The sequence below is a fragment of the Aquarana catesbeiana genome, linkage group LG11 (assembly GCF_042186555.1).
Source record: "Aquarana catesbeiana isolate 2022-GZ linkage group LG11, ASM4218655v1, whole genome shotgun sequence".
In the NCBI taxonomy this organism is placed as follows: domain Eukaryota; kingdom Metazoa; phylum Chordata; class Amphibia; order Anura; family Ranidae; genus Aquarana; species Aquarana catesbeiana.
Window position 1 is genome coordinate 42,266,383 of NC_133334.1, and position 27,403 is coordinate 42,293,785.

The 27,403-nt window shown below is 44.2% G+C and overlaps 1 protein-coding gene across 5 annotated transcripts in view; it reads left to right on the forward strand.

The window, feature by feature from the left end:
• Positions 1 to 3,138: 3,138 nt before the first annotated feature.
• Positions 3,139 to 27,403, forward strand: part of LOC141111973 (uncharacterized) — a 144,875-nt gene continuing 120,610 nt past the window's right edge. For 4 of the 5 annotated variants that reach the window (XM_073604220.1, XM_073604221.1, XM_073604223.1 and 1 more), the window contains exons 1-3: positions 3,139 to 3,283; positions 21,904 to 21,963; positions 26,847 to 26,990. In XM_073604220.1, coding sequence (XP_073460321.1) covers positions 21,919 to 21,963; positions 26,847 to 26,990 — 189 coding nt within the window. In that variant the 5' untranslated portion in view covers positions 3,139 to 3,283; positions 21,904 to 21,918. Of the gene's footprint in view, positions 3,284 to 21,903; positions 21,964 to 26,590; positions 26,681 to 26,846; positions 26,991 to 27,403 lie in introns of all 5 variants that reach the window. The other variant, XM_073604222.1, reaches the window with a different exon arrangement.

Genomic DNA, 27,403 nt, shown 5'->3' on the forward strand with positions numbered 1-27,403 from the left:
CACTGGGGCTCAGGAAGTCAGGAAAGGTTAGAACAGTGGCGGCCGCTCCATTAGGGTTGCAGGGGCCGCCCCCCTAGTCCACGCTCCTGGCCTCTAATCTACATGCAGGGCGCGGACACATGGATTTCAATGTTTTTTTGAACCATGGGATTAGAGCCTCAGGCTCTTATTGGCTTCAAAAAAGGGTGGGCTCGGGGCGCAGAGCACTGTGCCCTGAGCTCACCCAGTTGTGTGACAATAGCGAATTAATATTCACTATTGTCCTCCTGCTTCTCCCGGCCAATCAGGAAGCAGGTCTTAAGACCCGATTGGCCGAGAAGAGAAGCGACCATATTGGTCAGGAGCAGGGGGGGAGCCGGGAAGGAGACACGGGGGAAGTCGTCAAAGCTGCTTGCGGAACTGATGGGCAGACAGACGGACTGATCGATTGAGCAACCAAACGAATGGGGAGGGGTTGGGTGGTTTGTTTTCCGTCCCCCCCAAAAAATAGAGCACCAGCCACCACTGGGTTAGAAACACATCTGTAATTGAAGGATATGGAAGATATTGTAAGACTTCATACTTACAGATGTACAGGAGCTGCACAGTGCACAGGGCCTGTGCAATGCCTCCCCTAGGATCCGTTGCTGCCATATACAATTGCCCATGGAGATGAATAGGAAGTGACAGTGTGCATTTTGAGCTAGACATGTGCGGTTTGTTTCATTCCGAATTGAAATTCAGACGAATTTCTCGTTATTTGGAAATTCGGATGTATCCAAATTCTCAAATTACAACAGTAACGAATTTAAACTAACTTCGGACGAAATTCGAATTTGAATAGTTTGGGAATCGAATTCAAATAGTTTTCGAATTTGAATAGATTTCAAATTTGAATAGTTTTCGAATTTGAATCAATCATTTTTCAATCGAATTTGAATTTCCGAAGAGAATAAAACAAAATAGAAAAAAAGGAATAGAATAGAAAAAAATATACAGTGGAACCTTGGATTACGAGCATAATCCATTCCAGGAGAATGCTTGTAATCCATAGCACTCGCATGTCAAAGCGAGTTTCCCCATAGAAGTCAGTGGAAACAAAGATAATTTGTTCCGCACTGACTTCTATTGCATGCAGTACTGTGTTTGGCCAGAGGTTGGAGGGGGGGGGCGGCGCTGGAGAGCCTTGTAAATACTCGGGGACAGCTCGGATGAACTTGGAAAACCTCGGAAAGGCTCGGAAACACTCAGAAACTGAGTATTTCCGAGTGTTTCCGAACAGCTCCAAGTGTCACCGGCGCCCCCATACCTCTGGCCAAATGCGGTACTGCACACCCCATTAGCTTGAATTCTGCTTGTTTTGCGAGACAACTCTCGCAAACCGAGTCAGAATTTTAAAAAACAGTTGCTCATCTTTCAAAACGCTTGTTAACCGCGTTAATCGTAAACCAAGCTTCCAATGTAATAGAATTGAAAAGATCAGAATACAAAATAAAAGAATAGAAAAAAATAGAATAGAAAATATAGGGATAGCACAGAAAATAAAAGAATAGAACAGAAAAGAATAGAGTAAAACAGTACAAAATAGAAAATAAAATAAAAGAATAGCATAAAATAGAATAGAAAATAAAAGAATAGCATAATAGAATAGAATAGAATAAAAAATAGAATGGAATCTAAAAAATATAACCATCTTCTGAAACTTGAATTTTAAATAGAATAATATTGAATTTGAATACAATAGAAAATAATAAAATAGAAAAAAGAAATGAAATAGCATAAAAAAGAATAGAATAGAAAAAAAAGAATAGACTAGAATAACATAGAAAGAATATAACCTTTTTCTGAATTTTGAACAGAATAAATTCAAATTTGAATAGAATAGAAAAGAATAGAGTAAAAAATAAAATAAGATAATATACTAGAAAATAATAGAATAAACAATAGAAAAGAATAGAAGAGAAAGAATATAACTGTTTTCCACAAATTGAATTTTTGAATAGAATAAGGCCCCTTTCACACCTGGGCGGGGGCAACGTTGGCTATTTTTAGCGGTGCTTTACCATCGTAATTGCGGAGGTATTCGGCTGCTAGCTGGGCACTTTTAACACCTGCTGGCAGACCTAAAAGGGTTAAAACCACCTGAAAAGCGCTGCAGTAGCGCTTTGTCTGCGTTATAGCCGTGCTGCCCCATTGATTTCAATGGGCAGGAGCGGTGGAGGAGCAGTATACACACCGCTCCTTCACCACTCCAAAGATGCTGCTAGCAGGACTTTTTTTACCATCCTGCCAGCGCACCGCTGAAGAGACAGGAGCGGCTCTTTCAGGGCGCTTTGCAGGCGCTATTTTTAGCACTGTAGCGCCTGCAAAGCGCCCCAGTGTGAAAGGGGTCTAAATTCGAATTTGAATAGAATAGAAAAGAATATAATAGAAAAGAATAGAATAGAATAGAAAAAAAACAATATAATAGAACGGAATAGAAAAAATATAACCATCTTCCAAAATTCGAATTTCAAATAGAATAATTTTGATTTCGAATGGAATTTGACTTTGAATTGATTAATATTTTCTGAATTTGGAAAATGCAAATTGATTCAAATTTGGATAAACAAAACAAATTCAACTAATTGAACTAAACAAATTCATGTAAATACCAAATCTAAAGGAAACAAATGTTTTCATTCTGCATGTCTATTTGGAGAACACATCGGTCTGCATGTAGGCGTTTTACATAACGCACAACCGTTTCTTCCCATGCGTCTTAATGGACGCCTGAACTCAGTACCAGCAGGTTCTGGGGGAGGCGTTACCCAGGGCCCCCCCGTGTGTCCATATGCATGAAGCCTTATTGATCACATGTACGCTTTTTATTGCTTTTCTATGTTTATTGAGAAGACTCTTTCAGTCGCTGGCTGGGGGAACACTTTATATACTTTAGCTCTTCCCCTGTCTACACAAAGCGAGCTCGGGCTGCAATTGATATCAGCAAACAAAGACAGCTAGCAGCCATGGATGCTCAGTGAGGCTTCCCTTGTGTGAAGGATGCTGTCACCATGACAACCAGGGAATACCCCGCCGCCATTGCGGATAAGGGCAGCAGCCATTCAGTACTATGGCCGGGCCTCAGTACAGTGGGCGGGGACCTGGGACGTCACCGCTCAGCTGCTCGGCTCCTGATCCTATTCCAAGATGGCTGCCGCTGGGATCTGAGCTGCAGGTTGTGGGCAGAGAGCGTGTGATGGCAGCAGACCCCCCCCCAATGTGTGACCCGGATATGAGGCTGTAGTGGGGCCCCGGGGCCCAGGTAAGGAGGGGGGCTGGGTAGGTGGGATATGGTGGTTGTATAAGAACTTGTTCAGGTAATACAGGTAGTCACAGGCCTGAGGGGGGGAGGTGGAAGAGATCCTCCCATACATACACATTCCTCAGTCAGCCTGAGGAACTACAACCACCAACGTGGCATGCCAGCTGCTGGTCCAATGGCTGTGGCACTACAAGTCCCAGCATGGCCTGACAGACGGGTACACTGCAGGAGAGGGCAGCCAGGAACAGGCTGAGGAACTACAACCCCCAGCATGGCGAGCAGAGCGAGCGCGGAGGATTATGGGAGATGGGGCATTACAGGTCCATGCGTAGTGTGACCTTTATACAGTGTCTGAGGAACTACAGGTCCCAGAATGCCATGAGAGTCAGGCACACCAGATGGCAGCCAGGAGCGCGTCGGGGAACTACAACCCCCAGCATGGCAAGCAGGAAGGATTATGGGAGACGGGGCGTTATAGGTTCATGAATGGTGTGACAGCCGGAGGTGACCTTTATGCAGTATCTGAGGAACTATAGGTCTCAGCATGGAATGACAGCCCCTGATGCTTCATGTCTAGGTTTGGGGTGTCAGCCTGGAAGGGGGATATAAAGTGTCAGCAAGGCATGACAGCCTGAGGGAACAGTGTCTGAGGAACTACAAGTCCCAGCATGCCATGACAGCCTGTCCTGATGTGAGATCCCAGCCTGGGGCATTACAGGTCCGTGCGTGGTGTGACAGCCAGGCGTGAGCCTTAGTATACAGCGTCTGAGGAACTACAGATCCCAGCATGCCATGACAGTCTGTGGCTCTACATATCCTGAGATCTCAGCCTGGGGCTACTTCTGCAGGTGGAATATAAAGTGCCAGCGTGGCATGACAGCCTGGGGGGTAGGCATTAGTCATTCAGTGCCTGAGGAACTACAGATCCCAGCATGCCATGACAGCCTGTGACTCCTGGCTTGGGATCCCAGAATTGGGGCTACTTCCGAAGGGGGAACATAAAGTCTCACCAAAATTTGACAGTCAAAAGTGACCCTTAATTGTACAATGCCGAAGTAACTACAGGTTCCAGCATGCCTTGGCAACCTGTGACAGCATATATATAAAGCTGGAGCTGTCCTTGGAGGTGTGACATCGGATGTCAAACTTTGTTGAGACTTAAATGTACAGTGTCCGTGGAGCTACAGTTCCCAGCATGCCATGACAGTCTACATATATCAGCCTGGAGCTGTCCTTGAAGGTGTACCATTGAGTCTCAGCAAAGCACGACAGCCAGAAGTCACTCTTTTTTTTTTTTTAATACAATGCCCCAGGAACTACAGATCTCAGCGGGCAATGACAACCGGTGACTCCCAATATCCCGTCCTGAGATGTCAGCCTGGAGCTATGTCTGAAGATAGACTATAAAGTCACAGTGGGCCATGACAGCCAGGAGTAAACCTTAGTACTATGATGTCTGAGGAACTACAAGCCCCAGCATACCAGGACAACCTGTGACGGCATATATCAGCCTGGAGCTGTCCTTGGAGGTGTAACGTGGTCACTTTTGGCTGTCACACTTTGCGGAGACTTAGTTGTACAGTGCCTGCAGAACTAGCATGCCATGACAACCTGTAACTCCCCATATCTATCCAGACTCAGGACATCAGTCTGGAGCTACACGTTGAACATAAAGACTCAGCATGACACAAAAATGTTTGAGGAACTACAGGTCCCAGCATGCCATCTGTAACTTTACATATATCAGCCTGGAACTGTATCATTAAGTCTCTGCAAAGCATGACAGCCAGCAGTTACTCAGGACAATCTGTGACTCCCCATATCTCAGCCTGGGATGTCAGCCTGGGGCTACTTCTGAAGATAGACTGTAACGTCACAGCAGGGCATGCCAGCCAGGGGTAAGCTTTAATTCTATGATGTCTGAGGGACTACAGGTCCCAGCATGCCACGATTACCTGTGACTCCCCATGACCCAGCCTGCAGCCTTTAATCCTCATTTGGGCACAACCACCAAGAATAACCCTTACTGTATCTGTACCATGGTGTGGCAAAGTGATGGCCGGAGCTTACCCTTCTACAATGTCCAAAGAACTACAGGTCCCAGCATGCCATGATAACCTGTGACTCCCCAAGTCCCAGCCTAGAGCTGCCTCTGGGGTGGGAGCATGAAGTCTCAGTTGGGAACAACCAATCGGGGGTTACCCTAACTGTATCATGGTTGTGGTACTACAGTTCCAGCATGGTATGGCCATCCCTGACACTACCTGGCCAGTCTGGAGCAGTATCTGAAGATGTTCCATAAATTCTCTGCATGGAATTAGAGCCCAAGGTGACCCTTAGTTATGCAATGTTTGAGGAACCACAAATCCTAGCATGCCATGACAGCCTGTGACTCTACATAACCCCATCCTGAGATGTTAGCTTGGAGGTACTTCTATAAGTAGACTGTACAGTGGCAGCATGGCATGACAGCCAAGAGATAAACCCCAACAGGTCATGTTTTCAGGATTTCCCTCAGATGAAACGACTGTGGTGATTACTAAGGCAGTAAAACTGATCAAATCACCTGTGCATAATAATGGTAAGTCTGAAAACATGACCTGTTGGGGCGCCTTGAGGACTGGCGTTGAGAAACACTGACCTATATAATGACCATAGGCAATGTGAGCCATAGTCTGGATCCGCATGCTAACAAGTCCTGGAAAAGCCTGGCATTCAAGTGCCATATATGCCAGTATATTATATATGAGGCCCCCAGTGACAACATTACCAGATCTAATTTTGGTGGTCACCATAACAATTCCGCATACATATCAATCATTCCCCACTCTCAAAGTGTAAGTTCAGAAGAAACACATTTTAGTTTTGGATAGAATGGGGAAGAATTAGAACCCCTATTGAGTTTTTAAAGTTATCTGGGGATCAGTTAGAGAGTTTTCCCCTCACTTCCTGTCTTCTGACAACGTTTTACCAAACGGGAAGGGAGGAGAACTCTCCAATAACACTGGGCTTTGTTTTTTGTTTTTTTTTGTTTTTACTAGCCACTTAATGACCGCCCCATAGTAGCTTTACTGCTACAGGGTGGGCGCTCTGCACAGAATGGTGTATACATACGTGATTCTGCTTTTCCAGGTAGGGGGCGCACACGCTGCTGGTGTACCGCTTCTGCTGTAATTAGTCACAACAGAAGCTGATCAGCAGGTGCCAGGCCAATCGATGCCCGCTGGCACCCGCTGACTGGTGTGGAGACGCACAGGACAGAGCTTTGCCTATGTAAACAATGCAGAGCTCTGTCCTGTCAGTTGGGATGTGCTGGATTTTGTTTCCCTGCAAAGCAGGGAATAAATATCCACACATGATGTAAAAAAAAAATAGATGAATGCTGCGCTTGTATCCACTATTATAGAAATATGACTAAATAAACAGCAGCTAGCACAATATTGTTGAAATAGCAATAGAGAAAATCATAAGAGTGGTGCAGCGCTTAAAAAAACAAAAACAATTAGTTCATAGTAAATGAATCCAAGGAGGGTGTTCAAAACTTTTCACACCAAGGGTGATTAAAGGAGGAAGAAACCATTACGAAACACAGCTGTTTACCCACCTCAGTGGACCCTCATTACAAAGGTCACACACGCATTAGATAATCAAGGAAGCCCTTCAATTTCCATACATTCCAATCAGGGTAAACCACAAGAACACAGATAAAGCTGCCCCAGTCTCCGCTTTTCCACTTCAAATACTCCAGTAATTGCCCCCATGGATTAGTTCATTCCATATAAAAAGGGATAAACCTCATGGTGCAGTATATCAAAAATAGGTTTATTGAGTTGAAAAAGAGATATACACTCGCATGCTCCGCATAAAAACAGGCTTTTTTTAGTTGTAATATCCAGTGTTCCCCACCAACAAGATGGACGCCACATCCCTGCATACACCAGCGTCACGCTGCCATCTCCTCCCTACGCGTTTCATCATAGAATGACGTTGTCAGGGGCAGGATACAAGACAGTGTGAGCTGCTTAGGCTTTGAAGGAGTGCTAATCCTCTCCACACCTGTGAGTGCTGGCTGAGGAAGGGGCTCGTCCCGGCTCCTAACATCAATATAGAAGAAGAAGCATGTCCTGTACACCACACATCCTCACCGCCTATGTTAACCCCTAAACGCTCACACCACCGCATTGCAGGGTGTGGCTTCAATAGGTTGTGTGATAAGAAGCATGTCCCGTAAGCCGCACATTGAGGCAGACCTGCTGTGAAGTGGTGTATGGCAACCTCAGCCTGGGCTCCAACCAGGCCATGGCCCAAACACGTTTCGCCCCGCTTCTCTATGCTCCATAATTAAAGTGATTGTAAAGGTTTGTTTTTTTGATAACAAACATGTCATACTTGCCTCCTCTGTGCAAGGGTTTTTCACAGAGTTGCCCCAATCCTCCTTTTCTGGGGTGCCCCGGCGGCACTCCTGGCCCCTCCTCTATTGGATGCCCCCACAGAGAGCCAATCTCCCTGGGGGACACCCGTACGGGCGAGCTCCAGGGTCCTGCTGCTGCGTCCATTGACTCAGACAGCAGGACTCGCCCCCTTGCTCCCGTGTCAGTGGATTTGATTAACAGTAGGAGTCAATGTTTCCTGCTGCTATCAATCTATCCAATGAGGACCCGAGACAGCGGCCGGAGCTGCTGTGCTCGTCCCCGAACGATCGTGTTCAGGTAAGAAAAAGGGGGCTCTGGAGGGCATCTGCAGTACAGAAGGTTACTCACCTTAATGCATAGGTGGAAAACCTTGAGACTTTACAACTCCTTTAGCCACTTGCCAACTTGGCCATGTAAAAAAATGTCCTCGGTTGGCAGTGGAATACCAGGATTATGGCTGCAGCAATATGCCATAACCATGTTCTTGTTTTTTTTTCAGCCGGAAATTCTCTAACCAATAAAAGTGGTCCTAGCAGTGAATTTGCCAATGGATCACTTTTAGAAGCGGATTGAGGGGTACACACCCCCCCCCCCCCCCTACTGCTTCCCAGTGGTTATCGGGCTTCTTATTGACCCCAGATCTCTGCATTAAGAGGACCTGTCACTGCTTATTTCTATCAGAAGGAATGTTTACATTTCTTGTGATAGGAATAAAAGTGATCAACATTTGTATTAAACGGAAAGTGTAAAAATAAAAAAAAATGTAATAAAAGAAATAATAATAAAAAAAAAAAAGTAAAGCACCCCCGTGCTCATGCGCAGTGGTGAGTGCATATGTAGGTCACGCCCACATATGTAAACAATGTTCAAACCACACGTGAGGTTTCGCTGCAAATGTCAGAGCGAGAGCAATAATTCTAGCCCTAGATCTCCTCTGTAACTCTAAACCGGTAACCTGTAGAAATTTTTAAAGCATCGGCTATGGAAATTCTTAAGTACCGTAGTTTGCTTCCTTTCCGAGAGCATGTACAATTTTAAAGCATGACGTCTTAGGTATCTATTTACTTCATCTTTCATATTTTACAAAATTGGGTTATATATTTTATTTTTTTTAATTCAGTAAAGTATATTATTTCCCAAAAAAATGTAGTTTTAAAAACCGCTGCGCAAATACTGTGTGACATAAACAATTGCAACGATTGCCATTTTATTCTGTAGGGTCTCTGCTAAAAAATTTTTATATATATATATATATATATATATATATATTTATAAATAAATAATGTATCGGGGTTCTAAGAAATTTTCTAGCAAAAAAAACATTGATTTTTACAGATATGAGCGAAGTGTCAGAAACGGCCCGGTTGGCAAATGGTTAAGCTCCGAAGGGCGTAGCGGAATGTGTTGGGGGCGTGGCCTGGTTGAAGTCCAGACTTAGGTGGCCATGCACCACTTCACAGAGGATCTGCTTTGATGTGCGGCTTACGGGACATGCTTCTTATCCCACAACCCGTTGAAGCCCTACAATGCGGTAGTGCGAGCGTTTAGGGGTTAACATAGGTGGTGAGGAGGTAACATACCAACTCCTCACCACCTGTCAGATGCCCTCTGAAAAGCGATCTACCGCAGATTGCACTTAAGAGGGCTGCCTCAAGTGTAAACAAACTCTAAATGCTCACCACTGCAGGCATTATCTGTACTATATCTAAAGCTGCCCATAGATCAGGTTTTTTTGGGGTTTTTTTTTTTTCCCTATTAGCCAGTTGGCTGATCAGAAAAAAATGAAGAGATTCCTCCATCCATCCTCCTCCCCGCTGTGCTTTTGTATTCTGACAGCGGGGACTTCTTCGCTGTCGGAATACACTGATTGGCCTACAGCTGATTGGCTGCAGTGCTGATCGAAGAAGAATTTTCCAGCGATCCCGATTGTTAGTTTGACTTATTTCTAGCGGTAACGGCCAAAGACGGATCGACATTCGGTCCTTACTGAATCAAGTGGGAAGCCCCATGTAAAGCAAACCAGAGGGTGACCGCGCCTGCAGCCGTTCTCATGCATTCGGACGTGCAGCAGTTACCTGTGGATAATGGGCACTGGGTACAAATGGCTTGCGCCCGTTGCCGATCATCCACAGGCAATCATTGCAGCTCTGATTACATGTGATTTGCTGCGGGTGCTGTCATTGCTTTGCATTGGGCTTCCCACTTGTATCTGTTTGCAGAAACCTGCTAAGTTTTCCACAGAAGTCTGCCTGAAACTGACATGTGAATGAGGCCCAATGCCTGAAATTGACTAACTTGCTGAGATGCTTGATGAATTTCCAGCAGAAATAGAAGGCTCCTAGATTATCCTGACTGGTGCCATCATTCTATATCCCCCCCCTTATATAGTATAGCAGCAGGACCCCGGATGAGTGCAGAACCAGAATAGATGTGGTGGAAGTCCTTGCAGCGGGGTGATAAGCATTGTTCAGGCTATTTCTATTCTCCTGATTGTAGGACAGCTGCAGAATAATCCTCTACCCACACAAGTCTTTTCAGCTGTCACTGTGGGAGACATGATGGAGAGAACGAATGAACAGAATTAGATTTGCATGACTTGCTTTGGTGGGCTGTACAGATTCTTCGCACTCCCAGACCTCAGCGAGGACAATTCATGGTCCCTGTTGTCATTGACTCGTCCATATATTTCATAGTGACGTTGCTTTACGGCCTGTTATTTGTTGTAAGGTGGACGATGCTGTGGAGCATTTTATGCAGCAATTTGCGTTAATGACAGCAGAACATTAATCAGTTCACTTTTCCTGCAGATGGGTGGCTGTGCTGTGACGTGTTTAGCATGGTAAGAGATTAGAGAAGGAGGATGCTGTTTCCTGTAGAGAACTGGCAGAACTAGTTAAGCTGCGTTTTTAAACAGCGTTGTCCTTGCAGTTTACATTTAAAAGAGGTCCTGCTGGTTTGGAAAGGCCTTGTTCATCTGGTTGCAGCAGGGTGGGTTTGATTTAAATCAACTCGATTTTCATCATCATTTTTAAAGAGCAACTCTCATCTCTGTCCCGCAGCGGCTCCTCCTCCTCGCTGTTGACTCACCGACAGTTCCATTCACTTTAATGGGACAGCTGGTGATGCGGCAGTGACACAACAAGGTGAGGGACATGGCGGCAGCAGGTGAGTGGATGCCCGCTAGCGGGAGCTGCCATGCTGCCATTTTGCTCCTTAAATGATTTAAAGGATCGTTTTTTGTTTTTTTTTAAATAACAGACATGTCATACTTGCTTCCACTGTGCAGCTCATTTTGCACAGAGTGGCCCCAAACATCCTCTTCTGGGGTCCCCAGCTGCCCTCACGGCTCCTCCCCGCACCAGATAACCCCCTAGGAGAAGCGCTCTCCGGGGGGGGGGGGGGTGTTACCTTGCGGGCGCACTCCCGAGTCTAGCATTTGCGTCCATAGACACGAATGCCGGACTCGGCCCCGTGTCATTGGATTTGATTGACAGCAGCGGGAGCCAATGGCTGCACTGCTATCAATCTACCCAATCAGGACACAAGACACCAGCTAGAGCTTGTGTGCTCGTCCCTGGGGCGGAAAAGACCGGGTTCAGGTAAGTAATAGGGGGCTCTGGGGGGCTGCAGCATGAGAGAAGGTTTTTCACCTTACTGCATAGAATGTATTTTGGGGTGTAATTTGTGGTATGCATATGCTGTATGTGAGAAATAACCTGATAATATGACAATTTTGTGAAAAAAAAAAAAATCTTGATTTTGCAAAGAATTGTGGGAAAAAATGACAACTTCAAAAAACTCATCATGCATCTTTCTAAATACCTTGGAATGTCTTCTTTCCAAAAAGGGGTCATTTGGGGGTATTTGTACTTTTCTGGCTTGTTACTGCCGGTTCACACAGGGGCGACTTGTCAGGCGACCTAGCCGCCTGACAAGTCACCTCCCGTTCTGTACAATGGAACCGTTCTAATAGGAGCGACACAAGTCACTCCGACTTAGAAAAAGGTTCCTGTACTACTTTGGGGGCAACTTGGGGCGACTTGCATAGACTTCTATACAGAAGTCGTTTTGCAAGTCGCCGTGGCAGTCGTGTGCAGGTCGCCTCGGTGAGGCGACCTGCTAGTCGTGCTGCCCCTGTGTGAACCGGGGCTTAGTGCCGGTTCACACTACCGCGACTTGGGATCCGACTTGTCAGACCTCAAGTCGCCCCAAGTCGCTTGACATCTGAAAGTCCATGTAAGTGAATGAGAGCCGTCTATATGTACGCTACTGAAGTCGCTCCGACTTCAGAAAAGGTCCCTGTACTACTTCAAGGCGACTTGTAGGCGACTTGTACCCATTGATTTCAATGGAAGTCGCCTACAAGTCGGATCGTGGTCTATAGTGAAGCGACTTCACAGGAAGAGAAGATGTTTTTTTCAAGCAAACCCCTCCCTCCCCCAGAGCGGATTGTAGTTTGATTGGCCACTGGAAAGTCGCCTGTCCTGGAGGCGACTTGAAGTCGCCTTGTAAGTCGCCCCAAGTCGCGCTGAAGTCGCGCTGAAGTCGCCTTGCTAAGTCGCGCTGTAAGTCGTGTTGCCCCTGTGTGAACCAGCGCTTAGGGTCTCAAGAAATGAGATAGGCCGTCAGTACTTCAGGTGTGATCAATTTTCAGAGATTGGCACCATAGCTTGTGGACTCTATAACTTTCACAAAGACCAAATAATATACACCGATTTGGGTTATTTTTACCAAAGATATGTAGCGGTATAAATTTTGGCCAAAATATATGAAGAAAAAATTACTAATTTGCAAAATTTTATAACAGAAACGAAGAAAAATGCATTTTTTACAGAATTTTTGGTCTTTTTTCTTTTATAGCGCAAAAAATAAAGAACCCAGCAGTGATTAAATACCACCAAAAGAAAGCTCTATTTGTGTGAAAAAAAGGACAAAAAATTCATTTGGGTACAGTGTTGCATGTCTGAGTAATTGTCATTCAAAGTGTGAGAGCGCTGAAAATTGGTCTGGTTATTAAGGGGGTTTAAGTGCCCAGTGGTCAAGTAGTTAATAGAAACCTGTCTTTAGATAGATTTTTACTCCAAAAGCATTTTATTAAAATAGGATAAAAATCAAAAAAATCTGGTTTAAATTGATTTTTATCCACCCTTTACCCTTTTACCTATCTTTAAAATGCAGCTGGAAAGTTTTTTTTTTTCTTTTTTTATTTGTGTTGGATATAGTGGGAAAGGGTTAGAACCTGTCAGATTTTTACTGTTGTCTGGGGCCAAGTTGGAGAGATTTACTATCGCTGTCAATTTTGGTAAAATTATTACAAGAAAGGAAACCTGCAGCACAGGGACACCTTTAGAAACCATGGTGCTCCATTCACACTTGTGCGACTTGTCATGCAACTTTGGACAGCAAAGTTGCATGACAAGTCATTCCCCATGTTTTCCAATGATACTCGTTCATATATGCGGGACTTAGAGCCCTTGCACACTGGGGCGGGGGGCGGCGTCGGCGGTAAAACGCCGCTATTATTAGCGGCGTTTTACCGTCGGTATGCGGCCGCTAGCGGGGCGGTTTTACCCCCCACTAGCGGCCGAGAAAGGGTTAAATACCACCGCAAAGCGCCTCTGCAGAGGCACTTTGCCGGCGGTATAGCCGCGCTGTCCCATTGATTTCAATGGGCAGGAGCAGTAAATGAGCGGTATACACACTGCTCCTTCACCGCTCCGAAGATGCTGCTGGCAGGACTTTTTTTACCGTCCTGCCAGCGCATCGCTCCAGTGTGCAAGCCCTCGGGGCTTTCACACTGGAATGAAAGCAGCGGCACTTTTGGGGCGGTTTGCAGGCGCTATTATTAGCGCAATAGCGCCTGCAAACCGCCCCAGTGTGCAAGGGCTCTTAAAGTTGCATTTTTCAACTTATCGATATCGGTCAGAAACGTACCGATACTGATATTTGGTCAGGCCTCCTCCCCCTGTCCCTGCTCAGCACTCGCTGCAGTCTCTGCCAATCTCTGTCAGCGGTGTAGCGGGCAGCAGAGAGATGATGACATCTGTCACTGCCTGCCTCGCATCACCGCTGTGACAAGCTGCATATGGGTGGCAGGTGACAGTGGCAAGTGTTGTCTGGGGCCAAGTTGGAGAGATTTACTATCGCTGTCAATTTTGGTGACATTACCAGAAAGGAAACCAGAGAAAATCTGCAGCACAGGGACACCTTTAGAAACCATGGTGCCCCGCACAACCTACCTAACATGGACAACCCCATAGCAACCCCCACCCTCCAGCACAGGCTCTATTCATACTTGGGCGACTTGTCATGCAACTTTGGACACCATAGTTGCATGACAAGTCGTTCCCCATGTTTTCCAATGATACTTGTTCATATATGCCGGACCTAAAGTTGCAGCAACTTCACAGTAGTTCATGCACAACTTTGGTCTGACTTTCATGCAACTTGAGGGCCATAGACTTTAATGTTAACCCTGAACCAGTGTTCTACAGTGCAACTTGAGTGCAACAGTTGTCCATTATCACTGCTCAAAGCCAAAGTCATATGCAAGCTGCACTCATCAAAAATTGGGTCAAGGTTGCGCTCCAATGTCGGCGCAACTTTGAAGTTACAAAAGTGTGAATGGAGGCGCGGCCGATATGCACATTTTTCAAATTATCCGTATCGGTCAGAAACGTACCGATAATACTGATATTTGGTTAGACCTCCTCCCCCTGTCCCCGCGCAGCACTCGCTGCAGTCTCTGCCAATCTCTGCTAGAGGTGCAGTGGGCAGCAGAGAGATGAAGACATCTCTCACTGCCCGCCTCGCATCACCTCTGTGGCAAGCGACAAGCTGCATCTGGGTGGCAGGTGACAGTGGCAAGTGACACGCTGCATCTTGAGCAAGCAGCTTGCAATGGGGGCACCTGAGCAGGCTCGCTCCCAAGCCACGGCTCTGCATGTCCATTCACACACACAGCTGCAGCTCCCCCCCCCCCCCCCCCCCCCTCCATTGTCTCACTGGCTGTGATTGAGCCAATAGCTCCTGCTGCTGTCTTAGTCCGTGAGGGGTGAGAGTCTCCGGAGAGCCAAGGCTCTTGCGCACGACAGTGGATGTAAATTTTGCGTGGGGGGGGGATTGCCCCCACGGAGAGCCGCTTTCCAAGAATCCAAGGGCCCGAGTCCTGCTGCTGCGTCCATGTGTCACTGGATTTGATTGACATCAGCGGGAGCCAATGCTGCTATCAATCTGTCCAATGAGGACCTGAGACAGCGTCTGGAGCTGCTGGGCTCGTTCTGGTCGCTGGTAAGATCAGGTTCAGGTAAGTACAAAGGGGGGCTTTGTGGAGGTGCTGCAATACAGGAGGTTTTTCACCTTAATGCATAAAATGCATTAAGGTGAAAAAACACGAGGGTTTACAACCCCTTTTAACCCTTGCACTGTTTGCACAGCCCAGTATTTAGTTGCCCAGAGTTGGACTTTAATCTAGCTAAATACATTCCAGGTTCATCAACACAATAGGTATTCAATGTCTTGCTTTTTGTTACCTGAGTAGAAAAGCCTGTCCCCTGCCAGCGTGCTGCAAAGTGGGAAGCAGTGATCTCTCTGCAGAGGTCTGACATGCCTATTGCTTTAAAGAGCAAAAAATATATAGAAGCATTGATGTGTAGCAGTGCTTTAATAGCAGTGATCTCTAGTAGTCCCATGTAATGTGTCTCCAGTCTATGACTGTTTCCTGAAGTATATCCAGAAAGTTGGCCGCCATTGCCTTAGGGGTTTAGTCTCACGATCTCTGCTGAGGGTTATCCGCACTGAACTCGGATTACCTTTTATTCAGAGAAATCATGTGACCAGATACAATAGGCTTTTGGTTCCTAATCATAAGTTTAGGAGGGGGCTGGTGCTGCGTAGTCAGGTGAGGACGTATTTCTGCTCTGGTATTGCACTTTATTTCTCCATCATAGGAAGACAGTGAACATAGACGTGTGATTCAATGTATAGGTCACTATGGATGAAGAAATTGTCGCCTATATCAAGTAATCACATTCTCTCATTCTGCGCCAACAGAAACCAATTTTTTTTTAAATTTTGGCAGATTGATAAATGGGGCTCGTTGTGTACTGTTGATGTAGATTTGTGCTATAAAGAATTGTTGCTGTCAATAGCACTTTCTTTTATAATGAAAAATTTCCCCAGGCATCGCTGACGGGATTGATTCTTTTATCCCCCCCGCAGTGTAATTATATGTGGCATCTGATTGGAGGAGGCAGGTATTTATTTTCCAGTCTCTGATAGTGAGTGATGAGTGCAGAGATTACAGATTATATCACCGCCTGTTCCTGAGAGATCCTATACACACCAGATAATGATGGGTTTGGCGGGGGGGGGGGGGGGGGGGGGGGAATAGACATTATTTAACTAATATGGTGTTTATTGTGTCACTCATTACAATGACGGAAGGTAATACGGCTTCATCTCACCTGCAGGAAGGCCGGCTGGGTTTTAGGAGACGGATGTGCAGAGATTTTCTTTCACTAACTGGTGTACATAATGGGGAATTTTTATACGATTTTATAATTGGGGGAATCTGTCGTCCTGTCCATGTGGACCAGAGTGACAGCGAGGTTGATTTACCAAAACTAGAGAGTGCAAAATCTGGTGCAGCTGTGCATGGTAGCCAATCAGCTTCTAACATCCGCTTGTTCAATTAACCACTTCAGCCCCGGAAGGATTTATCCCCTTTCCTGACCAGAGCACTTTTTACGATACGGCACTGCGTCGCTTTAGCTGACAGTTGCGCGGTCGTGCGAACAAAATTGACGTCCTTTTTTTTTTTCTTCTCACAATTAGAGCTTTCTTTTGGTGGTATTTGATCACCTCTGCGGTTTTTATTTTTTGTGCTATAAACAAAGAAAGAGCGACAGTTTTGAAAAAAAAAAAAAAGCCATTTTTTTGCTATAATAAATATCCCCCAAAAAATATATATAAAAAAAAAATAATTCTTTCTCAATTTAGGCCGATATGTATTCTACATATTTTTGGTTAAAAAAACAACAACCTCGAAATCAGCGTTTGGTTTGCGCAAAAGTTATAGCGTTAGATTTATGGCATTTTTATTATTAGCAATGGTGACGATCTGCGATTTTTAATGTAACTGCGACATTATGGCGGACACCTCGGACACTTTTGACACTATTTTGGGACCATTGTCATTTATACAGCGATCAGTACTATAAAAATGCATGGATTACTGTGTAAATGACACTGGCAGAGAAGGGGTTAAACACTAGGGGCGATCAAGAGGTTAAGTGTGTCCTAGGGAGTGATTCTAACTGTGTGGGGGGGGGGGGTTGTCTCACTAGAACATGACAGAGATCACTGCTCCCGATGACAGGGAGCGGTAGATCCTTGTCATGTTGCTAGGCAGAACAGGGAAATGGCTCGTTTACATAGGCATCTCCCCGTTCTGCCGCTCTGTGATACGATCGCGGGCCCTCGGCGGACATTGAGTCTGCAGGGCACGCTCACGGAGTATGTGGCGGGTGCGCGCGCCCCCACTATGCCGCAATTTAAAGGGGACGTACCTGCACGCCCATTTGCCCAGCCGTGCCATTGTGCCGACGTACATCGTCGTGTGCTGGTCGGCAAGGGGTTAAGCTTTGACAAGAAAAAACTGGAAGCTGATTGGTTTCTATGCAGAGTTGTACCAGATTTTGCACTCTCCAGTTTTAGTAAATCAACCTCGATGTCTCTGCAGGAGACACCCCCCCTATCACCGTATACTCGCATTCTGCTTCCTTGCAGCTTCTTGCTACCCAGGCAGCACTGAAATCAGCTGTGTTGGCAACAGGGGTAAGCGGTGATATCCCTCCCCACGTCATGGTCAAGGAACCTTTTCAAAAACAACTCCCCCCAGCCACCTCCTGTACTGCAAGGGTTACTTGTTTGTTTAGTCTACGGGTGTAGAGCAACGGTCTCCAAATATTCTTTACTGTCCTTCAGACTTTAGGGGGGCCGCACTGTGGCCAGTGGAAGTAGAAAATACTCCAGCATCAGTGGGGGTAAAAAAACAATTACATAGTGCTTGTAGTCAGGAAGAATAGTGTCTCATCATTAGTGGAAGGAATAGTGCCTAATTGTGCATATCAGTGGGAGGAATGCTCCATTGCTGTTGTTGGTTGGAGGAAAAGTGCCCCATCATTGGTGTCACTGGAAGGAAAAAATTGCCTATTGTGGGTGTCGATGGGAGGAATAGTGCCCCAAGGGCCGGATAAAGGCAAGCAAAGGGCCGCATTCGGCCCACGGGCCACAGTTTGGAGACCACTGGTGTAGAGGATTAGGAAGTCAATACTTACCTTTATTCCTCACCCCAGCAGGCTCCCTCAGGTTGCACTGCAGTCGCCTGCCCATACCATACAGAGTTAGGGCTTGTTTACACCTGCTGTTGGTGGGGGCTAGGCAAAAAGGCTAATTTTTTTATATAAAAAGAAATAATAAATGCACATGATTTTGCAGGTAAAAAAAGTGAAATTTATAATTTTTTTACATTGCAGCCTGCAAAGCATTGCACCCCCAATCAGTGGATCGCAGGTGCAATGCCAGGCTCCAGTCTGCCTGTACCTCCCTTACATTTAGACAGGCTGCATTTACACCTGGGCATTTTTGAATCGCGGTCAGATTTGCCATGATTCTGCCTGCAATTTCATAATGCCCAGGTGTGAATGACAAATCGCACAACATACATTTCAGATGCCATTCATTTGAATGGCATCTAAAAACGCAGCGCAGTACTGCTGTGATTGTCACGCAATAAATCACGCTGCAATCACGCCAAACTGGATCGTGTGAAGCATGTCGTCCAGAAGAACCACTGAACTTTTTTTTTTTGGGTGACAAGCTTCACGCAATGCGGTTTGCCACAGGAGAACCGCACCACATTTTTAGGTGCCATTCAAATTAATGGCATCTGAAATGTGCCTTGTGAAATTTCTCATTCTCACCTGGCCGCTTTGAGATCGCGGTCAGAACTGTGGCAAATCTGCTTGCGATTTAGAACGCCCAGCTGTGCGTGTAGCCTTACCGACTGTGAGGGTGCACATCAGTGCTCTGGAAGTTCATTGAGAATTACAAGACATCTGCTGCACTGGCAGGTGGGACTCTCTCATTCATTCACTGAACTCTGTGAATGAATTGATGCAACTGTGTGGGCTGAGCTGCTGTTTTTAAAATGTGATAACGGGTGTGGGGAGAGGAACCCCCACCTGCTGTCACGGGGCGGGGGGGGGATGCGGGGGACTGTTCCAAAGTAACATGTTATAAAGGGTGAACCTATCCTTTAACTGCTCCCCTTTAGCTGGGAAGGCAGCGGCTGGGAGTGTACACATGCTGCAGCCCTTCTTCTCAGCTTTGTGGCCGGTGGTGCAAAGGGCAATACTGCAGCCGCACATAACGAACATGGATGCAGCAAGCTAGTCCAGCATTTAGGGGTTAAAACAAGTCATGGGGAGGTGATACAACACCTGTAAAATGCTCTATGTAAAGCATTCCAAATGTGGATCGCTCTTCAGACAGCAAAGCACATGTAATGGAGGCCTTAATGTCCTAAAATTGTAGGTTCTGATGCTTCGGCTTCGGCTCACATTTATAACTATGAAGCAGAGTGGAAAGGTCTGTATAGTTTGGAATGGTATGGTAGGAATGTTTTATAGTGTGTAATAAAAGGATAATTGTATTCTTTGAAAACTCTGGCTGGTAGTTAATGAATGACGTGTAATCACAGTTTTGTCTGAATGGATGTAGGGAGTATATTCTGTAGTGATTTCTCCCAGCAAACATCATCTCGGTTTTTCCTGGAAGCGGGGAAGGATACAAAAGTTTGATATAAGCGTGACATCTTTTATGTGCATTTCAGATTGGAAAATTAAACAACTGCTAAAGAATATGAAGACTGTAGCTTTCAGTACAAAAGAAGCCGGTTGAAAACCACAGTACTTGCCCTATAGGAGTCTTTACAATTATGGCTGGGGAAGGGGGTGGTAAAAACAAGCAGTTGATTTTCATTAGCAGCAATGACAGCCGCAAGTGTAAACGAGCCCGAAAAAAAAAAATGAGGCTTACCTATAGGTACTAGGGAATCAGGATGCACCGATACCATTTTTTATACGACGAGTACGAATAGCGATACTTTTTTTTTTTTTACTCGCCGATACCAATTACCGATACCTACCGCAACTGTTTTGTTTTCACTTCAGCTGTCAGCAATGGTGGTACAAAGCATTTACAAAATGAAATACAAATGAAATAGATTTTTTTTTTTTTTTAATGTTGCACTTTTTCAATGTGAAATGTGTAAATATATGTTAATCTATATGTGTAAAAATATTCACCAACAAAGCAAACAAAAAAAAGTTTTAATTGTTTATCGTTCATAAAATAGACATGAATAAAAAAAAAAGCAGGAAAATAATTAAATGGAGGAGAATAGGGAGTAAATTAAGGGGTTAAACAGAGGAACATTTGTTCATCCCTTTGATCTGCAGATGAAGAAACAGAAAGATTCAAAAAGAAACAATATTTTTTTTTATGTTAGTGTTTCAGCAGCTGAACAATGTTGTTAATAAACATGGCTGCTTTTTTTTTTGACAGCTCCAATTACCGGACCTCTTTAACACTTCAGCTGTCAACAGGGGAGACCCACTGACAGCTCCAAGAACCGAGCCTGAAAGTATCAGTTTCAGGTATCTGTGCATTTGCACTACTACCGATACTTGTGCAAATACTCAGTATCGGCACCGATACTAGTATCGGTGCAACCCTAATAGGTACTGTAAATATCTCCTAAACGTGCGCCGTTTAGGAGATATGTACATTACATGCAGCAAGTGACATTACTGGCACTTGTGCTCTGGCCAGCAATGCTGTTCCTTCCTGAGCCCTGTGCCGTAACCGGCGGCTCAAGCACAGGAGTGACGTTATCGTGACTCTGGCCAGTAACAGAGCCAGAGCCTGTGAACACGGAAGGAAGACGGGAGCCCGCTGCAGGACTGAGATCTCGGGGCGGGGGGGGCTTTGTTTTAAGTTAAGTTCAACAAAATGTGCTAGTATGCGTTGCTAGCACATTATGCCTTTACTTTGCAAAAAAAAAAAGTCTAGCGATTTACAACTGCTTTAAGAACACTTTACATGTTCCAACCGTTTTCCTGCTGCACACAGGTTTTTAACCTTCTTGCATAGAATGCAGGAAGGTAAAAAATCCTGAGCCTTTAAAATCACTTTAAGGCAGCCATAAGACGGAGTTTTTCTTTCCTGCAACCACTGACTGTGTTGATGGGGAGATCCCACCCATGGAGCCATTGTGTACCCCCAGCGGGGTGTAAGGGGGTGGGAGCCGTCCCCAACTGAAGAATACAGTGATTACTGCTAGCGGCTATAATAGACATGAAATATAAACAAAGCATATCCCTCTATAGTGTGTACTTCTCTCAATAAAGAGCACTAAGTGTCATTTTTGTCTACTATCAGCTTGAATCACTTCTGGCAAGTCTAAATGACACCAAGAAAAAAAAAAAAGGTTACGGGTGGAAACTCCAGTACTCAGCCCGTGATTGAAAGCCTCAGCTTTGTCCCTGTGTGTTTTGTGAAGGGGGGGTGTCCCTTCCCTCCCCTCCAATCAACTCTCCTCACTGAGCTCTGCAGAGTGTAACTTTATCTCTCCGCACCCTTTTTTTTTTTTTTTTTTTTCCTGACCGCTCAGACAAACTTTATACATTCTGGGATGAATAATGAAGGGGTATAGAGTGGAGAAGACTGCAGATAAACGAGTACAACCTATGTAGGAGGATTTGTTTATTCTCTGTGTATCACCTGAGACCAGTCACTTCACTGGGTATATGTAAGGGATTACAACCATTTTATCTTAGAGGGTACAGTGTTCTGATTGAGCTGCCTGCCCACTCAAATGCAGGACAGATGTCCGCACCGAAGATGGGTTTAGTTGCTATAGTGATTGGATATGCTTACAGGTAATCCCCTTTAAAGCATCTCTCTATGTTCTCTGTGTATTGATCTTGTATGGCTATGTTGTGCATTAAAGTGCTCCTTTACCTCAGTGTTGGCCTTTATTACAAAAACACATCAATTGCTTGGGTAACAAACAGTTGCCTTTCTTGCCAACCCTCAATGACAAGCCAGCAGCGTATTGACAGTTTGTGTTTTATCTTGCAGTGCCCATCTGACATAATGTGGAATTGGTACTCTGGGGATGGATCGCAACCCTCTGCAGCAGTAAGTGAATATCCAAGAATTAAATTGTGACTCATGCCAGGCAACATAATGCCCCAGTTATCATGTCCAGGAACGGTTTTATCTGGCAGAAACTTTGCACTGCACAAATTCTTCTCATTCAGCCATTGCGTTATGTGGCTGCATAGTTACTGGAAAGTGAAAGCTCCATGTAAGTGTGTTTCTTTTGCGGATTGTGTGTCACTGTGGACTGCTAGTCTATATTGGCACAATAACTATTCCCACTCTTGGGTAATTGCTCCCTGAAAATAATCTCCAGACAGTAAAATCATAATTTAAAAATCTTGGGCTTGTGTATGGTCCTACCTTACCCTTCACGGCTGTCAGGAATTTTGATTTACACTTTGTCTGCATTTTAATAGAGCCTGGGGAGAAGATCTGGAAATTCAATTTTAACAGGATTCTGGAGATGGGCTTTAAAGTGTAACTCCACTTTCGTGGGTGAAAAAATAATATACAATTGCGATATAAGTCGTATTTTAATTAAATGTTATTAAAAATGACCTTTCCTTTTCAATCTGCAGCCGCTGTAATGTTCTATAAATGCAAAGCAATATGGCTACCTGGAGTTGTTATATACACAGAATGTGTACTGAACACTCCCCAGAAACATAATTTCCTGCTTGTGTGATTGGCTCACCAATTTTCCCAGAAGTCTGTCCAAGATACAAGTCAGATTTCAGGCATCTCCTGCAATAGGAACAGTTGTAAAGGGATGCAGGCCCAGCAGATTTCCTTGTTCTCTGCAGCTGCCACAGCTGACTGATAATTCTGAAACCACTCCCATTAGACAGACTCAGTACAGAGGCACAGACAAACACACAGGGATTTCTTCAGAATAACGAAAAGTAGGAATCTGCAACAAAGGTTGTTATAATCCTTGCAATGTACATATATCAGCCAGAGGGGAATATTATTTTTTTTTTTTTTTTCTCAACAAAAGTGGAGTTACGCTTTAAGTATTTGCATAAAGTTGGGTTTATGTATCCCACTCCTTCTACCCATAAGCTTACAAAGCTGACTTTCCCACTGCATGCCTGATATCAACTTTTAGTATGCATTTTGGGTTATTTCTCCATCTATATTAAAGATGGTTTCATGCTTCCTTCTAGTTTTTTCTAATGTTATGCATGCCATAGATACCGGTAGTTATTACAGGCTTTGCCCAGTTTTGCTGCCCCTGAAAAACATCTTTATTTAGATTACAGTTGAATTACATGCATTTCCGAAATTGTGCTGGTTTAGTTAATAAAAGGGAGCAAAGGTCAGTGCTCAATAACTCACAGCAACCCATACTAAATCACTTTAAAAACACTATGCCTAAATAGATTTTGATTGGTTGCCACTAAGATTGCACTTTGCAGCTTTTTCTTGAATAACATCTGATTTGAATGAAGCGCCGGCAAAACTTATTTTAGATAAAAGGGGATTTTGCGAGCCACAATGGTATATTGCCTCAAATGTGGAAATCACTTAGCTGCCCGCGCAGAACACGTTTCATATGCCGTGCAATACAATGTATACAAAAGATACGCTGCGCTAAGGTGAAAATATCAAACAAATATCTCTCTCTCTCTCTCTCTCTCTCTCTCTCTCTCTCTATATCTATAGATATATATATATACATACATATGAGGTATATATATATATATATATATATATATATAAAACAAGTGATTTTAAAGTGCAATGTGTAAATAATATACTAGATGTATACCATTAGAATGAGAGTAGCGATTACTGAACTACTACCTGTATATATAATGGATGAAAAATCATTTATATAGTCTGATATGTACCGTGTAAAGAAAAATAAATAACAAAAAAATAAATATATATATATCTCACAGTGATAAGTGCCAAGTGCCACACAATGAGTGTGACTATCAAATCCAAGATGTGGTACGTGATTATTAAAGTCCAATATATGAAAGAAATGCACATAAAGTCCATAAAAACAGTTCATAAAAAATCCAACGTGCGTGCATTAATCTTAGTGCTTAGTGCTCAGAATTCCATGCTCAAGTGCCATCCAGTGACCCCCCGGGGACAGCAGCTCACCTCAGAGCATGCGACTCAGCTGTGAGATTGAGTCTAAACACACTTATGAGCCATCCCACGGCTCAGTGATGGAATCCAGATGCACAGTTTTCAGCAGCAAGTCCACAGTTAGGAATAAAGGAAAATAAAAACTGGATAATGTGATATAGTTTATAAATATTTATTATAATAGAAGCTCCCTACATTAGGGTACTCACATTTGCAAGGTGCGTGAGTGCACCAATCTGATAACAGTCTCCAAAGTTTGCCTCAAAGTTTGCCTGTCAGGAGGGATAAGCTGTGCATCGCATCTCAGTGGAGTGAAAGGCTCCGTGCTCCGTCCTGGCCCTTCCCCTAAACTTAAAAAACGTAAAAAACTTATTTTAGTTTTGTCCATATGGTGTAGTTAAAGTAGAACTCCAGGCAAAATACAAAAGTTCCCCAAATAAATCTTAAGCTTTTCTCAATATACATGTAAATATGCAATTTGTAATCTCACCACCTTTTCTATGTTTGTACTTTTTGATCTTGCGAGTACTGCTATTGTGGCCTCATTTCCTGTACTGGGTTGACAAAGCCACATTAGCACTTCTGAATCTGTATCATTGTCCAATCTTTTTCTCCCCATTCAGCTATGTGGTGAATGCTATGACGTCATCACGTCACCATGCCCATCTTCAGAGGTGTTGTCAGCCAGCCCTCCAAAGCGCCTCTCTACATTCAGCTATGTGATGATGCCATCACATAACCGCATCCATCTTTACAACATTATCGGCCAACCCTCCAACCTCTTCCCTCCAATCATCTATGCGGTGATGTCATCACATCATTGTGTCCATCTTTACAAAGGGATTCTCAGCCAACCCTTCAAACTAGGGATGCACCGATACCATTTACCATTACTCGCCAATACCAATGACCGATACCTACCGAAACTGTTCTGTTTTAACTTCAGCTGTCAGCAATGGTACAAAGCATTGAAAAGTTGTTTACAAAAGAAATAGATTTTTTTTTAATTTAGCGCTTTTTCAATGTGAAATGTGTAAATATATGTTAATATATATATGTAACAGGCATTTCAAGTCTCCCGGAAGATTCGGGAGACTCCCGCAGTTCTGTGGCAGCTCCCGCACACCCGCAAGCGCCTTCCGATCTCCCGGGAATGATCGGTGCGGCGGGGATCAGCTGTGATCACCGATCTCCTTTGTTTAGATTTTTAGCTGACAGCCGCTTCTCCTTCTCTTCCTCCCGCGGCTGTCAGCTAAAAAGCTATACAGGGAGATCGGTGATCACAGCTGTCCCTCCAGCCACACCGATCATCCCCAGCTGCTCTGTGTGCTCCTCCCGGGCCCCCTCCATGTCCTTCTCTGCACCCCCCTTGTTCTCCTCTGGCCCCCCCCCCCCATCCCCCGCAGCCGGCTCCCCTCCTCTCCTACCGGCTGCGGAGGGAACTAGTTAATGGACACAGCGAGCGAGATCGCTCCTCTGATAAATGAGCAGAGTAAACTGTGTTTTACTCTTCTCAGTTTATGAATGGACAGGAGCCTCTGTCTCCTGTTCATTCATCTTTAGTGCCGAGAAAGGGAGGGAGAATATGTGTCCTCAGTCCCTTTGTCTGTCTCAAAGGGGAGATGTCAGGGGTCTGTTTAGACCCCTGACATCTCACCAAAGCCCCCCCAAAAATATAAAAAAAAAATTCTAAAAAAATGAAAACTACTGACATCACTCTCCCCTGTCCTACCTACCAACACTGTCCACTGCCCCAACCCCCTCCCCCCCAAAAAGCATTGTGGAAAAAAAAACAAAACAAATTAAATTGTAAAAAAAAGTCAATTATTAAAAAAAAAAAAAAAACTACTGACACCGTCCACATACCATCCACCCCCACCCCCTTCCTCAGAAGCACTGTGAAAAAATATTGAAAAAGTGATTTAAATAATATTTAATAATAATTTAATTAATTTAATTCCTGAAATGAGTTTCTGCAGGTTGGGATGTCTGATGTAAAAATATTCACTAACAAAGCAAACAAAAAAAAAGTTTAATTGTTTATCTTTTTATAAAATAGACGTAAAAAAAAGCAGGAAAATAATTAAATGGAGGAGAATAGGGAGTTAATTGAGACTGATTAGAGTAAATTAAGGGTTATTAATGGGACATTTGTTCATCCCATTGATCTGCAGATGAAGAAACAGAAATATACAAAAAGAAACCATGTTTCTTTTTATTTTAGTGTTTCAGGGCTGAGGAAAGTTGTTAATAAATTGCCGGCTGTTATTTATTTATTTATTTTGACAGCTCCAATTACCGGACTTCTTTAACACAGGGGAGACCCACTGACAGCTCAGAGAGCCGAGCCTGAAAGTATCGGTTTCAGGTATCGGTGCATTTGCACGAGTACCGATACTTGTGCAAATACTCGGTATCGATACCAATACTAGTATCGGTGCAACCCTACATCAAACCTCTTCTCCCCATTCAGCTGTGTGGTGACATCATCACATCTCTGCGATGTGTTGTCATCCAGCAGACAGTTTACTTTCTGTTCTGCTCCTTCTCCTATCTTCAGTGTCATAACACCTGCCAACTGACCCAACAGGAAGAAGAGAGTGAAAGGTATCTGCAGTCACGTGAACTGGATTAAAAGAAAAAAATCAAGGTTTTTACAAGTTTTTATTTATATAAAGTGTCTCTGAATACCAATAACAATAAAGATCTTAGTAATTGGTGATTAATTTGGTTAGTAGACTTTGTGGATACTTGCCTTCTACTTTTAATGCAGGAGAAATATGGAACTAATCTCTGATTACCTTGTGTTTTTGTAGGGCTCTGACAATCCCACTGCTGGCACCATGTCAGTGGCAGATCTATCGGAGCAGCTGGCACAGACTCAGCAGCTGGTGGTACAGCTGAAAGATCTGATCAGAGAGAAAGACAATGACCTGCGCAAGAAGGATCAGCAGCTCAAGGTCTGTTCTTACAGTGGTAATAGCTGTGGAATGAATGGGTTCGTAAGCAGAATATTTTGCTTATAAGCAGATTATGTGACATTTTTGCAGCGGTGTGTGTAATGAGTACATATGACAATGCAGTTAGTATACGCTCAGCTTGTAGGCTGAATTTACAGTATCTCACAAAAGTGAGTACACCCCTCACATTTTTGTAAATATTTTATTACATCTTTTTATGTGACAAAACTGAAGAAGTAACACTTTGCTACAATGTAAAGTAGTGAGTGTACAGCTTGTATAACAGTGTAAATTTGGTGTCCACTAAAAATAACTCAACACACAGCCATTAATGTCTAAACCGCTGAGAAAAAAAAAAGTGAGTACACCCCTAAGTGAAAATGTCCAAATTGTGCCCAATTAGCCATTTTCCC